Source organism: Pan paniscus, chromosome 6 (assembly GCF_029289425.2).
Source record: "Pan paniscus chromosome 6, NHGRI_mPanPan1-v2.0_pri, whole genome shotgun sequence".
NCBI classification, from domain to species: domain Eukaryota; kingdom Metazoa; phylum Chordata; class Mammalia; order Primates; family Hominidae; genus Pan; species Pan paniscus.
Genome location: NC_073255.2, coordinates 185,334,342 through 185,349,801, shown reverse-complemented (window position 1 = coordinate 185,349,801; position 15,460 = coordinate 185,334,342). Strand labels below are relative to the sequence as shown.

Below are 15,460 nucleotides of genomic sequence, written 5' to 3'. Positions count from 1 at the left end.
GCTCACTTAATCCTCACTATTACCTATTATTATTATTCACATTTTACAGATAAGGAATTTGAGGAACAGAAGCATTAAGGTCATCCCCCTAATAAATGGTGGGGTGGGGATTTAAAAATAGACTCATAGCTCAGTTTGAGACGCAAGGCTATAGGATGAGAGCAGAATTACATGGTCAAATTTTTATGCTTATAGACTCTCTGCATTATCATCTTTCAGAATATGATGGAAGTCGTGTTTGGTGTGATCCAAGTGGATCTGGGCCAAACCTTTAACTCTTCTAGAAATGAATCCCCTCTATGGGAACCAGGATGTAGGAAGCACACTGCTTCCTTGAAGGCAGGGCTCATGCTGGATTGAAAACATCGAGGCCATTGGAAATTCTTGCTCCTCAACCGTCTTTGGTGTCAGGCCTGGTTTTATTTTTATTTTTATTTTTTGAGACAGAGTCTCACTCTGTTGCCCAGGCTGGAGTGCAATGGCACGATCTCGGCTCACTGCAACCTCCGCCTCCCAGGTTCAAGTGATTCTCCTGCCTCAGCTTCCCAAGTAGCTGGGGTAACAGGTGTCCGCCACCACACTTGGCTAATTTTTGTATTTTTATTAGAGAGAGGGTTTCACCATGCTGGCCAGGCTGGTCTCGAACTCCCGACCTCAGGAAATCTGCCCGCCTCGGCTTCCCAAAGTGCTAGGATTACAGGCGTGAGCCACCGCGCCCGGCCTAGGCCTGGTTTTAAAAACAGATTTACCTGTTCTGGGAGTGCTTCAGTAGCTCTGCCCTAGAACACTGGTTTCCTTGCCCTAGAGCACTACTACTTCATCAGTGTGGACAAAGGAGATGACCACAATCCTCTAATAAACCCATAAAAAGAACAGGCTTGCGCCACTGTCGTGGATGTGCATCTGGATAAGAGGTCTTTGGGATATATAGTTTTAAAAGAATCACCATATACAGCAGAGTTTCATAAGAGAAGTGTTTAGGAATACAACACTGTCATATTAAACAATGAAATAACAGGCAATGTTAACATTTAAAACAGACTGTTTCAAAAGTTCATTTGTTAGGCAGTTGTTTGAAACTCTGGGTGAGCTGGTTAGGTTCCAGATTGGCATACGAAAGTCAATTTAGCCCACCATTATACACAAGGAACCATTAATATTCCAAGTATAATACCCTGAATAGTTCCATTTTTGTTAGATTTTGAGATAGCAGAGATTTGTCAAGGACTTTCAACTTCAAACTTCTAAGCCCATTTATAACCACTATCTCCTATAGGAAAATGCATTCAGGTCACCACAAACAAACCGGATAGGACTTTCTCTATGAGGTTAGAGCAGAGCTGTTGCTTTTAATTGACTTTCTATCTCAGCATACGGAAAAGAGATTCCGCAGTCCATTCATACTCCAAGTGAACAGGGAATACAGGGCAAGCAGGTGTCAGGCTTGGTAAGATCCAGACTCCTGGAGATCTCCTAGTACAAGGATCCTCAATCGCTGGCTGTGGGCCAGTATGGGTCTGTGGCCTGTTAGGAACTGGGCCGCACAACAGGAGGTGACCAGCATATGAGTGAGCATTACTACCTGAGCTCCGCCTCCTGTCAGATCAGGGGCGGCATTAGATTCTCATAGGAGCTCGAACCCTACTGTGAACTACACATGTGAGGGATCTACGTTGCACGCTCCTTTGATCTGAGGTGGAACAGTTTCGTCCCAAAACCATCCCCCTTCTTCCCCCAGCCACCGTCTGTGATGCCAAAAGGGTTGGGGACCACTGTCCTAGTACAGCTAGGTCAAGGGTCAGCAAACTGTAGCCTGTAGGCCAAGTTCTGCCTGCCTGCCTTTTTCTGTAAATAAAGTTTTATTGGAACCCGGCCACACTCAGTTGTGTACATATCCCACTGGCTGCTTTGTGCTGCAATGGCAGAGTTGAACAGCTGCAAAAGAGATCACATAGCTCACAAAGCCTAAAGTATTTCCTTTCTAGCCCTTTACAAGATAAGTTTGCTGACTCCAGACCTAGGTCATTCCTTAGAGTCTAAATCCAGGATATCTATATTTCTTTTGCTTTTTCTTTTGAGACAGAGTCTCACTCTGTCACCCAGGCTGGAGGGCAGTGGCACAATCTCGGCTCACTGCAACCTCCGCCTCCCAGGTTCAAGCGATTTTCCTGCTTCAGCCTCCTGAATAGCTGGGATTACAGGCACGTGCCACCACGCCCAGATAAATTTTTTTGTATTTTTAGTAGAAACGGGGTTTCACCATGTTGGTCAGGCTGGTCTCAAACTCCTGACCTCAGGTGATCCACCCATCTTGGCCTCCCAAAGTGCTGGGATTACAGGCATGAGCCACCACGCCCAGCCAGGATATCTATATTTCTAAGAAAGAGAACAAAGAGTAATTCTACTAGATCTTTATTATCAGCGGGCCATGGTTACTGACATCTGTAATCCCAGCACTTTGGGAGGCCCAGGTGGCAGGATCACTTAAGCCCAAGAGTTTGAGACCAACCTGGGCAACCTATCTCTACAAAAATAAAACAATTAGCTGAGTGTGGTGGCTCACGCCTCTAATCCCATTACTTCTGGAGGCTGAAGCGGGAGGACAGCCATCCTCTCATATTAGAATTTAAAGCCTAGTTTCAGAAGAACTTTTCCTCTAATATAATCATGAAAGCTATGTAATAGATTCTTAGGGATATTTTAGAAGCAAAAAATTAAAGTTTGCAAATCTGAAAATATTTGTTTCTTAAAATTTTCTCATTGACATGACTGTGATGCCCATTTTATATAAATCCACATTCTACAATAAACAGTTAAAAAAATTCATGTAGCTATTGTGGTTATATCCTTAGAACAGCAAGGAGAACTCTCAGTCACTATTACCAAATTAATTTATAGAAGCTCCTTGGAGAATTAGGAGAAGCACTTGCACCTGATAAAAACACTCTAGAAAAACAATGCCCAACAAATGACTTGTAAAGAAAGCTGTATATGCTAAAAAGAACTCACTTGAGTAGCAATGACTTTAACTTAAGTCTACTTAAAGTACTATATTTAAGCTTACCTTTTTCATATATTCAGTAACTGGGTTCTGCTGCAAGAATTCAGTACTCTCTCTGGTATAAAATCTCTCTGTGTCAGCCAAAAATTGAGATTCAAAGGATTCTTTATACACTGTTAACGTAGGGCCCTTTGCAAATGCATCATCTTCATTCAGCCCCAATTCCACTAGAAATGAATATGAGCTATATTTCAATTACCCTATTTTTTTGGTTATATTTCACAGAATATACTTAGGTGTAGCATTCAGTTTAAGTTATGTTTAAAAGGTAAATGTGAAATGGCAGGACATAAGTAACTCTTACTCACTAGTATTAAAGTACACTCTTTCAATAAAATAAAAAAGGAAAAAAATCCAAGACGTATAAAAAGCAAGTAATTCTGACCCATGGCCAGGTATGCTTCAAAATTATGAAGTTCCTTTAGAGAACTTTTGTATTTGCAAAAGCAATAAAAATAACTAATTTTAAATTTGCAAAGAAATACAATGCTACCCAAGTTTTTAAGACATTGTATTACTTTATCAGTTTCTCAATCTCAATTTTTCAAGCTGATATAGATTTCTGGTTATCATTGAGCTCACACTCTAACATATCCAGTAATTCACTATGAGACCAGAAAAGAAAATAATCAAAATGTCTATTTCATCAAAATTTCCTTAAGGCACACGGATCAAACAGCTTTTATGATGGATAAAAACAAAGTCACACTGACTTAAAAAGAAATGTAAGTACCTTCGTAAATGCTAACAATATCCTTTATAATATTCAAATATTTTAAAAATGAAATCTGTTAGAGCATTGTTGTAATTGCCATTTGATGTGAAAACTTTGAATAAACTAAAGGGAAATTATTTACCGTAAGACTGTACAACTCCACTAATCAATCTTGTATTGATGGTTTCACCATTCCTTTCCTTTTCAATCAGCTTTAAAACAGCATTTGTTACCTTTAGAAAGGATGTAGAAAAATATTACACAGGTTATAGAATATGATATATATTACTACATATCCCTTAAACATTCACAGCCACTAAACAATGTAAGATGGGATAATCCGAAGGAGTGACGAGACAAAAGCTAAGCAACGAAACTGCGAAGGGATTTTAAAAGGAACATGCACACGCTCACACCAGTAGGTACCTGTTTATTCAGTGGCCTGAACAGACAGTCTCTCCAAGTCACCAATGCAAGCTGGAGGAAAAAAAGTACAAAATGTCTATACTTTTACCATGTTTTTCCAAGATTGAAGTCATAGGAAATAATCTAAATCTCAAATTACTTTATCAAAATTTCTAGATTACAAGTTGGTCAAAATCTGCTATTAGGACAAAAGCAGAAAGTCACTCTCTAGAGTCAACAACTTCAAGAGGTATCCAAGCACAGACATTTGTCAGCTCAACTTCTTTATTTACATTTTCTTTAACTGTTGTTGAAAACAGTATAGGAAAAGTTTAAAAACCGTAATGATTTTTAGGAGTCCGTGATGTTACTGTAAGGTACACATTTAGGTCAAGCAGGTTTCCAAAAGGAAATGAACCAAGATCATCCTGATTCCTACACTAACAACTTTTGAGTCTCAAGAAAGCATTTATATGTGAAAAAGAAAAAATCCCATTAGCCATTCCGCAATATACACATATTTCAAAAAGGCATGGTGTACACATTTTTGTCAGTTAAAAAAATAAATAAAATGTTAAAGGGGAAGCACAAAAACCCCAAATCAAACAACTAAACCTCGAAAGTTTTGTTAGAACTGGATTAACTACATAGCAAAGTATCATTATGAAGCAATAACAATTTTGGTATAGAAACTGGAGCTATACAGACAATAAAAACTAGTCATGCATCCGGGATACATTATGCTTTTCTTTTTTTCTTGAGACATGATCTCACTCTGTCACTCAAGGTAGAGTCCAGTGGTACCACCATGGCTCACTGCAACTTCCACCTCCTGGGCTCAAGTGATGCTTCCACCTCAGCCTCATGTGTGGCTGGGACTACAGGTGCGTCACCATGCCTGGATATTTTTTTTGTAGGTCTCATTATGCTGCCCAGGCTGGTCTCCTGCCTCGGTCTCCCAAAGTGCTAGGATTACAAGCATGAGCCACTGCAACCAGCATTGTTTTTCTTTTAAATTTGTCAAAAGTGAAGCTACAAAGTACTGCTATTATAGCAACATTCTTGGATATGGTGATTAACTCCTTTATGTAGAATCTGACATTTTAACAAAACTAGTTTTAAAGGGCATTGTCTGTGTGGATCTGACAGCCTATGAACAGACTGTTCTGAGTCCTCCCTTAACTGCTCTAGAACACTGGTTCTCAAACTGGAGCATGCATCAGAATTGTCTGGAGAGCTTGGTAAAACATTGCTGGGCCCCATCTCCAGAGTTTCTCTTTAAGTCTAGGACGAGGCCTGAGAATGTGCATTTCTAACAAGTCCCCAGGTGATGCTGACAGAGCAGGTTTGGGGACCTGATATGGTTTGGCTATGTCCCCACCCATATCTCATCTTGAACTATAGCTCCCGTAATTCCCACATGTTGCGGGAGGCACCCAGTGGGAGACAACTGAATCATGGGGGTGGTTCCCCCATACTGTTCTCATAGTAGTGAATAGTCTCACGAGATCTGATGGTTTTATAAGGGGTTTCCGCTTTTGCTTGGCTCTCATTCTGTCTTGCCTGCCGCCATCTAAGATGTGCCTTCTGCCATGGTTGTGAGGCCTTCCCAGCCACGTGGAACTGTTGAGCCCATTACACTTCCTTTTCTTTATAAATTACCCAGTCTCAGGTAGGTCTTTATCAGCAGTATGAAAACGGACTAATACAGGACCATACTTTGAAAACCAATGGACAAAAAAAACCCCTTTCGTTGACTGAAGAAACGTATATTAATGAGGGTGATTTAGTAATTAATTAATTCAGGGTCCTCTCCATGAAGCAGCGTTTCCCAGACTCTAAAGCATGGGAGGGCTAATCCTCAGGGCTCGCCCTCAGGTATGGCACCTGATTTGCCTGGGACTACCAGGACTGAGGACTTTCAGTGCGAAAACTCAGGCAGTTCCAGGCAAACTGTGATGGTAGGGTCAGGTAATTAAAGAAGAAATTTTTAAAAAGCAAATGCAGAAATGGGCAAATCGTATTTTAGAACTCCAATTTACCCATTCTTCTACTTTCTTGCTAAAAAATATTTAAGTGACATTTATTGATAAAACAATGAAAATTAGTTTACTATTCTGAAAAAAGCTTAATATTTGCCTAGATTCTCTTGCTGAAAGACAATTTGCCATTAAAAACAAAAACAAAAACAAATTTAAAACGTTTTAAAACAAAACTCTTACCGAATAGATTTCATATATTCCTTTTCGTCCTTCGTCACATTCACGGCGAACCCAATGTCTATTGAGGTAGGCACAAATTCCATTCAGCACTTTGCTTGAAAATCGATAATCTTCCCATTGTTGAGTGTAGAATTTCAGTACACTCTCATCCATCAAATCTTCTCCATCCTAAAAACAAGTTAACTAAAGCTTTAAGATGACTAATTTGTCACATTATAAATTAAAAATAAGGGTGAATAACATCTACTGTATTAAAATACATTGACACATGTGATTTTAGATGGCTTCTTTAAATTATTCTGTATACAAAAGCATGCTAATAAACTCACAAGAACATAGTAAAATAATTCTTTCATCTCAAATTAAACCGGAACATTTTCATGGTATTAAATATGCAAACACACTCAAAAAAAGTACCCTGAACATTTGATATGCAGGTAATTCCTTTTTATTAAGAAATATACCACAAAATCATCTGTATTTTTGATATTTGTTTTTAAAAAAATTGGCTGGGTACAGTGGCTCACACCTCTAATCTCAGCACTTTGGGAGGCCGAGGTGGGCAGATCACTTGAGGTCAGGAGTTCAAGACCAGCCTGGCCAACATGGTGAAACCCTGTCTCTACTAAAAATACAAAAATTAGCCGGGGCGTGGTGGCGCATGCCTGTAGTCCCAGCTACTTGGGAGGCTGAGGCAGGGGACTCACTTGAACCCCGGAGGCGGAGGTTGCAGTGAGCCAAGATCGCACCACTGCACTCTAGCCTGGGCGACAGAGCAAGACTCCGCCGCACCCCTTCCCAAAAAAAAAGAAATCAACATGTCCTACTTAGCAATTCAGACAATGAGACTAATACTATTCAATTTTTAAATGCATCTTCTTCCTTCTTTAAATTTACTTAAAAACCATAAAAACACTTTTTTGTGGTAATCTGTAAAAATAAGGTAAGTACAATAGTATAACAATATTTCAAGAAAATGTGCATTTACGAAAATTATTTTTATCCAGATTTCCACAACTTGAGTCACAAATTTTTATTTGAAGGAGACTAACTTGAAACTTTTTCTTAGGGATTAATGGCATCTACAAAGTAAACCTTACCTTTTAAAAACGTTAATGGTACTGTATGGCAACACTGCCATTTAGGTGTGTGCAGCAGAGAAGCACGAAAGAGGAAGGTGGGGGCAGAAGGGCTGCAGGAAGGGCTGGGGCGAGCCCACCGGCTTCTCTGAGCCTCAGTGTCTTCAATGAAAACTAAATGGCTACAACAGACTGGAAGCTCCACATGTATAAGGTACACGAGTGACCAAACAAGCCATGTAAAAACCGGATCATCTCTTGAGACAAATAATTTTTTGTTCATTTAAATTTAAATAATATGAAACGAACTTTAAAATGTAAAGCTAAGCTATTTTGGATGATGGTACTTGACCTTTTTAAAATGCAAAAATATCACTGATGGCATGGTCATTAACCTTTTCACTTAGCACAATATACTGTTTCTTACTTTAGTACTAAAGAATAATTAATTAATTACAACATTCACTTTACGATGTGTTGTGAATAAAAAGAACAGTGGCTTCAGCAAGACCTTAGAAACACCATTTGGGGAAGATGAAAATAATACACTAGTCACAACTTGTGGCCAGCCAACTACATACAGTCTGTTAGCAAGATGTTTTAAAGTTTTCAATTAGCTTGCAAAAATAAATTAGGTAAAACAATTTTGCAGCATGCAGAATTTTTGCACATTGTGTAAATAAAAAATATTTAAAATATATACACAGAAGAGTTCCTGCAAATTTCCCTGGGTTCACAGTATAGACGTCTTCACTCTTTGACAGTGTAGAACCAGATGAAGGACCCACTTGCTCATCTTGTGGCTAGATACAAGGAGTCACACTGCCTTTGCTACAAAGGATGAAGACCAAGGAAGAAAAGGCGGGAGATGAAGGGGAAAAGACTCCACCACTGCCCAACCAAAGGCTTGGAGTGGGAGGGACCTGCGCTAGAAGGAAATGGATATTCACAGTGAAACTCATCATGGTCACGAGCACAATTTCACAGCAGTTTTGAAATACACGTCATGGCCAGGCACTGTGGCTCACACCTGTAATCCCAACACTTCGGGGAGGTGGAGGTGGAGGACTGCTTGAGCCCAGGAGTTGGAGACCAGCCTGGGCAACATAAAGAGACCCTGATTCTACAAAAGAGTTAAAAATTAGCTGGGAGCTGGGTATGGTGGTACATACCAGTAGTCCTAGCTACTCAGAAGGCTCAGGCGGGAGGACTGTTTGATCCCAGGAGTTGGAGGCTGCAATGACCTACGATTGCACTACTGCACTCCAGCCTGGGTGACAGAACAAGACCCTGTCTTAAAAAAAAAAAGGAAAAGAAAAGAAAAAAAGTACTTCACAACCATGTGTAAAGAGCAAGATCACATTTGAAAAACATGGTTTCCAAGACTGAATAACCTTACAATTATTTCTACACCTTGATAGGGAACACCACATTGGGTTCACAGTAAAATGCAGATAATTTGAATACATATTTGCTTTAAATGAAAAAGTTCATCATTTCTAACAACCAAATCCAAAATGGTTGGTAATTTAACGAAAGCACTATTATGCTAAAAGGTTATCAAAGCTTTCTAATTTTAAAAAACAGAATGAGCTGGGCATGGTGGTGAGCATTTGCAGAGTCTCAGCTACTCAGGAGGCCGAAGTGGAAGGATCACTTGAGCCCAGGAGATCAAAAATCCAGGCTGGGCAACATAGTGAGATCTCCATCTCGAAAAAACAAAACACTAGAATACAGTTTATGGTGATTTCATATTCACAGTAGGTAAAAGACTATGCAATAGCAAAACACTGTCACCTACGTTAGTGTCTAAAACAGTAACAGATGACAGTGAAAGATTTAACAAGTTAGAACCATTATTTCACTCCTTTTTTTATATCCTGTTATGAATACTCAGTATATATATAAAACATCTTACCTTAAGAAGATTTGTCAAGTAATTCTTCAAAAATTCCTTAAGTCGTTTATATAATTCCAGGCCAACAAACTGAGCTCCTCCAGGTGTCTGCCCCTTTTTCGACTTAGAAGGAGGAACTCCAGCTCCTCGTGCTTGGTTTGACTGGTGAACACTAGTACAGTAGTTATAAACATGACTTGGAGAAAAGTTAAGGAAACCAACATATATCACAGACGTTAACGGTCATTAACATAAACATATTTTCTTATATTTCATTACCAATGCATTCCCAATATATCAACCAAAACCTGTTAAAAACTAGAATGGAACAAAGATCCCATTCACACTATCCATAAAGCTAAAAGTCAACAAGCCCCATTCACAAGGTTGTTGGTAGGCCTTGAGAGCAAAACCGCCAAGGTGGAGAAGGGAACATTCCAGGAGGGAGGTTGCCAATAAAAAAATCCGGACCTTTTAGATTATCTGATGTGACTGACCTTGTGGAAAACTGTCCCAAAAGAAAAATGCAATTACTGACTCCAGGAAAAACAAAAAGCTAACAATAAGCACTGTCTATTATGATGCTCAGCTGTAACTTTTTCAGAGGCACAGATTCTAAATATTGAAATAACACAAACTTTATTTTAAAATGACTCAGAAAGCCAAGTCCTTATATTACAATAGTCATAGCCATCTAAAACTTATCAGTGAACGGCAGCAGTGTCCACACACTCCTGAGAAATACAGAGATGTATAAACCACAGCAGAGACAGCTGATTGCAAAACAGCTGCATCTGCAGGGGGAGCGCAGAGAATGAAAAGATGGGGCTGGGCAGGGCAGAAAACCACCGTGTTCTGTTGTATCCTTTAAATATGATGAGCTTATCTGCATGTATTATTAATTGAATAAAATGAACGGAAAGATACTTATACTCAGAAAGATCAACAAAACAGAACAAAACAATATTCTGGTATAATTAAGAATTTACTATATAAAGATACTTCAAGACAGCGGGTAAAAGATAGATTATCTAATAAATGGCATGAGGGCAAGATATTTCTAAATATTCCATGATATATTCCAAAATATATTACAAATGGATTAAGATTTAAAATATACAAGCTAAAACAGTAAACCCAAGAATATATATGTGAACGCTTATCTGTTCTCAGGTTGGAGCGGCCCTTTCTAAGTAAGATCATACAAAAAAATGAATTCAGGCCGGGCGCGGTGGCTCGCGCCTGTAATCCCAGCACTCTGGGAGGCCAAGACGGGTGGATCACGAGGTCAGGAGATTGAGACCATCCTGGCTAACACGGTGAAACCCCGTCTCTACTAAAAACACACACAAAAAATTAGCCGGGCGTGGTGGCAGGCTCCTGTAGTCCCAGCTACTCGGGAGGCTGAGGCAGGAGAATGGCATGAACCCGGGAGGCGGAGGTTGCAGCGAACTGAGATCATGCCACTGCACTCCAGCCTGGGCGACAGAGCAAGACTTTGTCTCAAAAAATACATAAATAAATTCAAAATTATAGATTAAGATGAAATACCTTAAACTATCTTTAATAAATTAATTTAAAGCAATTAAAAAAATGAATCTCTATGGAAACATGAACAAAATATACCACAGAAAATCTAAAAGGTAAAATAAATATATACTAATGCCCCCAAACCTAATAAAATACTCAACCAATCTAGGTAATAATCAAAGAACTATACTTTAAAACAATGAAAAATTATTAACTATTTCAATTGTACAGAGAATCACAGATTACAATAAACAACTACTGTATACTCATGACCCAGTTTTGATAGATCTTACTGCATTCCCACACTTGTCTCATATTCCACCTACAGTCTCCCTCAACTTTTGAGAAAATAAAATATTACAGGTTATAAGTGAAGCATTATATTCTCCCTCTTTCATCCCACTCCTTCCTCTTACCCTAGCAAATAGCACCATGATTTGGTATATATCATTCCTATGTTTTTATATTTTGCTGGATAAATGTGTATCAAATATATTTCACATGTTCTACATTTTGTTTTGTTTTTTTGAGATGGAGTTTCACTCTTGTTGCCCAGACTGGAGTGCAATGGCGTGATCTCAGCTCACTACAACCTCTACCTCCTGGGTTCAAGCGATTCTCCTGCCTCAGCCTCCCGAGTAGCTGTGGTTACAGGCAGGCGCCACACGCCTGGCTAATTTTGTATGTTTAGTAGACATGAGGTTTCTCCATGTAGGTCAGGCTGGTCTCAAACTCCCAACCTCAGGTTATCCGCCCTCCTCGGCCTCCCAAAATGCTGGAATTACAGGCGTGAGCCACCGCACCTGGCCATGTTCTACATTTTTAAATTATACAAACTGTAATATGTACATTTGCTCTGCCATTTGTTTTTGATGGTATCTGACATAGCCGCAGCTGTAATATACTGTGTAATGCACATTTACAGTACTTTATCAACTCTCTTGGTGGTGGACCTTGCTAATAGTCCTTTTGGCAGGTACCTATTTTTTGTGTATTTACAAAGCTGCAAAGAATAAAACCAGCAGGTCTCCTTGAGTACATGTACAAGTTTCTTGGAGCACAGAAATACTAAGTGACAAAGTGACAAGAGAGGTATATTCTTTTTTTTTTTTTTTTTGAGACAGAGTCTCACTCTGTCTCCCAGGCTGTAGTGCAGCGATGTAATCTCGGCTCACTGCAACCTCTGCCTCCTGGGATCAAGCGATTCTCCTGAGTAGATGGGATTACGGGCGCCTGCCACCATTCCTGGCTAATTTTTGTATTTTTAGTAGAGACAGGGTTTCACCATATTGGTCAGGTTGGTCTTGAACTCCTGACCTCAGGCAATCCACCTGCCTCGACCTCCCAAAGTTGCTAAGATTACAGATGTGAGCCACCTTGCCAGGCCCTTTTAAACAATTTTTTGTAGAGATGGGGTCTTGCTATGTTGCCCTGGCTGGTCCAAAATTCTTGGGCTCAAGCAATCCTCCTGTTTGGCCTCCCAAAGTGGTGGGTTTAACTTTATTAAGAGTTGCCAACTTAGTGCTACAAAGCGGCTATCCAGCACCCTGTAGTGCATGAGTTTTCATCGACCACAACCTTGGCCTTGCATTCATACTGTGGTTTATTATGGTTTTAATATCCATTTCTAGGGCATAGACAGAGTTTGTTTGTTTGTTTGTTTTTTTAAAGAGACAGGATCTCACTATGTTGCCCAGGCTGGAGAGCAGTGGCTGTTCACAGACATGATCATAGCAGGCTACTGCCTCAAACTCTTGGGTCTGAAGTGATCCTCCCACCTTAGCCTCCTGTGAAGCTGAAAATACAGGTACGGGTCACCACATTGGCTTGACTTACCATAATTCTTAAGGGCCTTAGGATTTTCAGAGTGGTAAGTGATCACTCGTTTCAACAAAGTCACCAGCTACATTCACCTCCAAGAGAGTCAGCCTGTCCTTTGAAGCTCTGACACAAGCATTAACTTCTCTCTAGCTATGATAAGTCCTAGGTGGCATGGAATACTATGCAGCCATAAAAAAGGATGAGTTCATGTTCTTTACCAGGGACATGGATGAAGCTGGAAACCATCATTCTGAGCAAACTTTCACAAGGACAGAAAACCAAATACTGCATGTTCTCACTCATAGGTGGGAATTGAACAATGAAGACACTTGGACACAGGAAGGGGAACATCACACACCAGGGCCTGTCGTGGGGCGGGGGGCTAGGGAAGGGATAGCATCAGGAGAAATACCTAATGTAAATGACGAGTTAATGGGTGCAGCAAACCAACATGACACATGTACACCTATGTAACAAACCTGCACATTGTGCATATGTACCCTAGAACTTAAAGTATAATTAAAAAAAAAAAAGTCCTAGGTGGCATCTCCTTCCAATAGAAGGATGTTTTGACTAAATTGAGTATCTGTTGTTTACACAGCCACCTTCATCAATGATCCTAGATTTTCTGGCTAACTTGCTATTCTCCATCAGCACTTGCTGCTTCACCTTGCACTACTGTTATAAAAGATGGCTTCTTTTCTTTAATCGCATGAACCAACCTCTGCTAGCTTCTAGCTTTTCTTCTGTAGCTTCCTCACTTCTCCCAGCCTTTACAGAATTGCAGAGAGTTAGGGCCTTGCTCTGGATTAGGCACTGGCTTAAGGGAATGCTGTGACTGGTTTGATCTTCTATCCAGACCACTCCAACTTTCTCCTTACCAGCAATATGGCTGTTTCGCTTTCTTATCATTTGTGCATTCACTGGAGCAGCGCTTTTAATTTCCTCCAAGAACTTTTCCTTAGCATTCACAACTTGGCTAACTGTTTAGCACAAGAGGCCTAGCTTTTGGCCTATCTCAGCTTTCAACATGCCTTCCTCATTTGGCTTAATCGTTGCTAGCTTTTGATCTAAAGTGAGAGACATGCAACTCTTCATTTTACTTGAACACTCTGAAGCCATCGTGGGGGTTATCAATTGGCCTCAACTCAAGATTGTTGTGTCTCAGGGAGTAGGAAGGCCAAAGAGAGACGGGGGAATGGCCAGTCGGTGGAGCAGACACATGCATTTATGGATTAAGTTTGCTGTTTTAGATGGGTGCAGTGTGTGGCGCCTCAAAGCCATTCTTTTTATCATTAATTTTGCCAGAGGCTTGTTGGTTTTTTAAAGAACTATTTTGGGTTTTAATAATTTTCATTACTGTATCTTTATTTCATTTCTGTACCTTTTTACTTTTTTTTTTTTTTTTTTGAGATGGAGTCTCACTGTGTTGCCCAGGCTGGAGAGCAGTGGCGCGATCTTGGCTCACTGAACCTCTGCCTCCCGGGTTCAAGTGATTCTCCTGCCTCAGCCTCCTGAGTAACTGAGATTACAGGCGTGCATCACCACGCCCGGCTAATTTTCGTATTTTTAGTAGAGACGGGGTTTCTCCCTGTTGGTCAGGCTGGTCTCGAACTCCTGACCTCAGGTGATCTGCCCACCTCTGCCTCCCAAGGTGCTGGGATTACAGGCGTGAGCCACCACGCCCAGACTACTTCTTTCCTCACATATGCCTTTTCTCTACAAATCCTTGTTTTGGTTAACTTTGTAATTTCTTTTTTTAAATAAGCATTTAAAATACTTATATAAAATGTTCATACTACATGGAAAGTATAGGAAAAACTTATACTAATACTAGAGTTTCTTCTACATGCCACTTGGCTGCATCACATCAATCTGATGTGTATATATTTTCCTTATCATTCAGTTATATTTTCTCTTTTCCACTGTTCGTTCTAGGAGTTAAACAGTTTAGATTTCCAAAACGTATTTTACCTTCAAAAAAATTTAATTTAATTTTAAAATTAAATTGCGGAAACAAGAGAATGTTATCTTTCTGACAGTTTATTTAAAATGTGATGAGACTTGTTGCCAAGTATGTAATTTCTGCTGGGCCAGAACGGGGGGGCCATTATTTCACATGTGCCTAAAAACAATGCCCATCTCTAACTGCTGGATACAGGGACCCATTAGAGCTGGTCAACTCTATTTTTCAGATCTTCTATATTGTTTCTGATTTGTCTGCTTATTAATTACCAAGAAATTTTTAGTGAAATCTCCCAATAGTTTTATCAATTTATCTTATAATTCTCTAAAATATCTGCCATATTTTGAAGCAGTGTTAACTAATATACATATTTGAAATTATATTCCTGGTAACCTGTACCTTTTATCATTAGGAAGTAACCACGTTTATTCCTAACAATATTGCCTTAGAAACTTATTGTATCTGACATTATTATACCTATCTTTCGGTTAGAATTTTCCTTAAATGTCTTTGTTCCAGCCCTTTATTTTCAACCTTTGTTTCTGTGTCTTGGTGTGTCTACTGTAAATCACCACAGCATAATTGACTTTTTAAAAAAACTGAGTCTAATATTACCTGATAGTCGAGTTTGGTTTTAGGTGAACTGTTTCATACTGTTATTTGGATTAATTTCTACGATCCTATTTTGTATTTTCTATTTTAACTCTGTTTCTATGTTTCTGGTTTTCCTCCCTCTCCCCTTCTACTGGAATGGTAGTTTACTT

The 15,460-nt window shown here is 39.6% G+C and overlaps 1 protein-coding gene across 5 annotated transcripts in view; it reads right to left on the bottom strand.

The window, feature by feature from the left end:
• CUL1 (cullin 1) overlaps nt 1-15,460 on the bottom strand; it is a 102,112-nt gene that overhangs the window by 36,955 nt on the left and 49,697 nt on the right. For all 5 annotated transcript variants that reach the window (XM_055115487.2, XM_008973964.5, XM_063606132.1 and 2 more), the window contains exons 3-7: nt 9,401-9,575; nt 6,404-6,571; nt 4,203-4,253; nt 3,919-4,009; nt 3,065-3,228 (exon numbers count right to left, since the gene is read on the bottom strand). In XM_055115487.2, the coding sequence (XP_054971462.1) occupies nt 3,065-3,228; nt 3,919-4,009; nt 4,203-4,253; nt 6,404-6,571; nt 9,401-9,575 (649 nt within the window). The remainder of the gene's footprint in view (nt 1-3,064; nt 3,229-3,918; nt 4,010-4,202; nt 4,254-6,403; nt 6,572-9,400; nt 9,576-15,460) is intronic.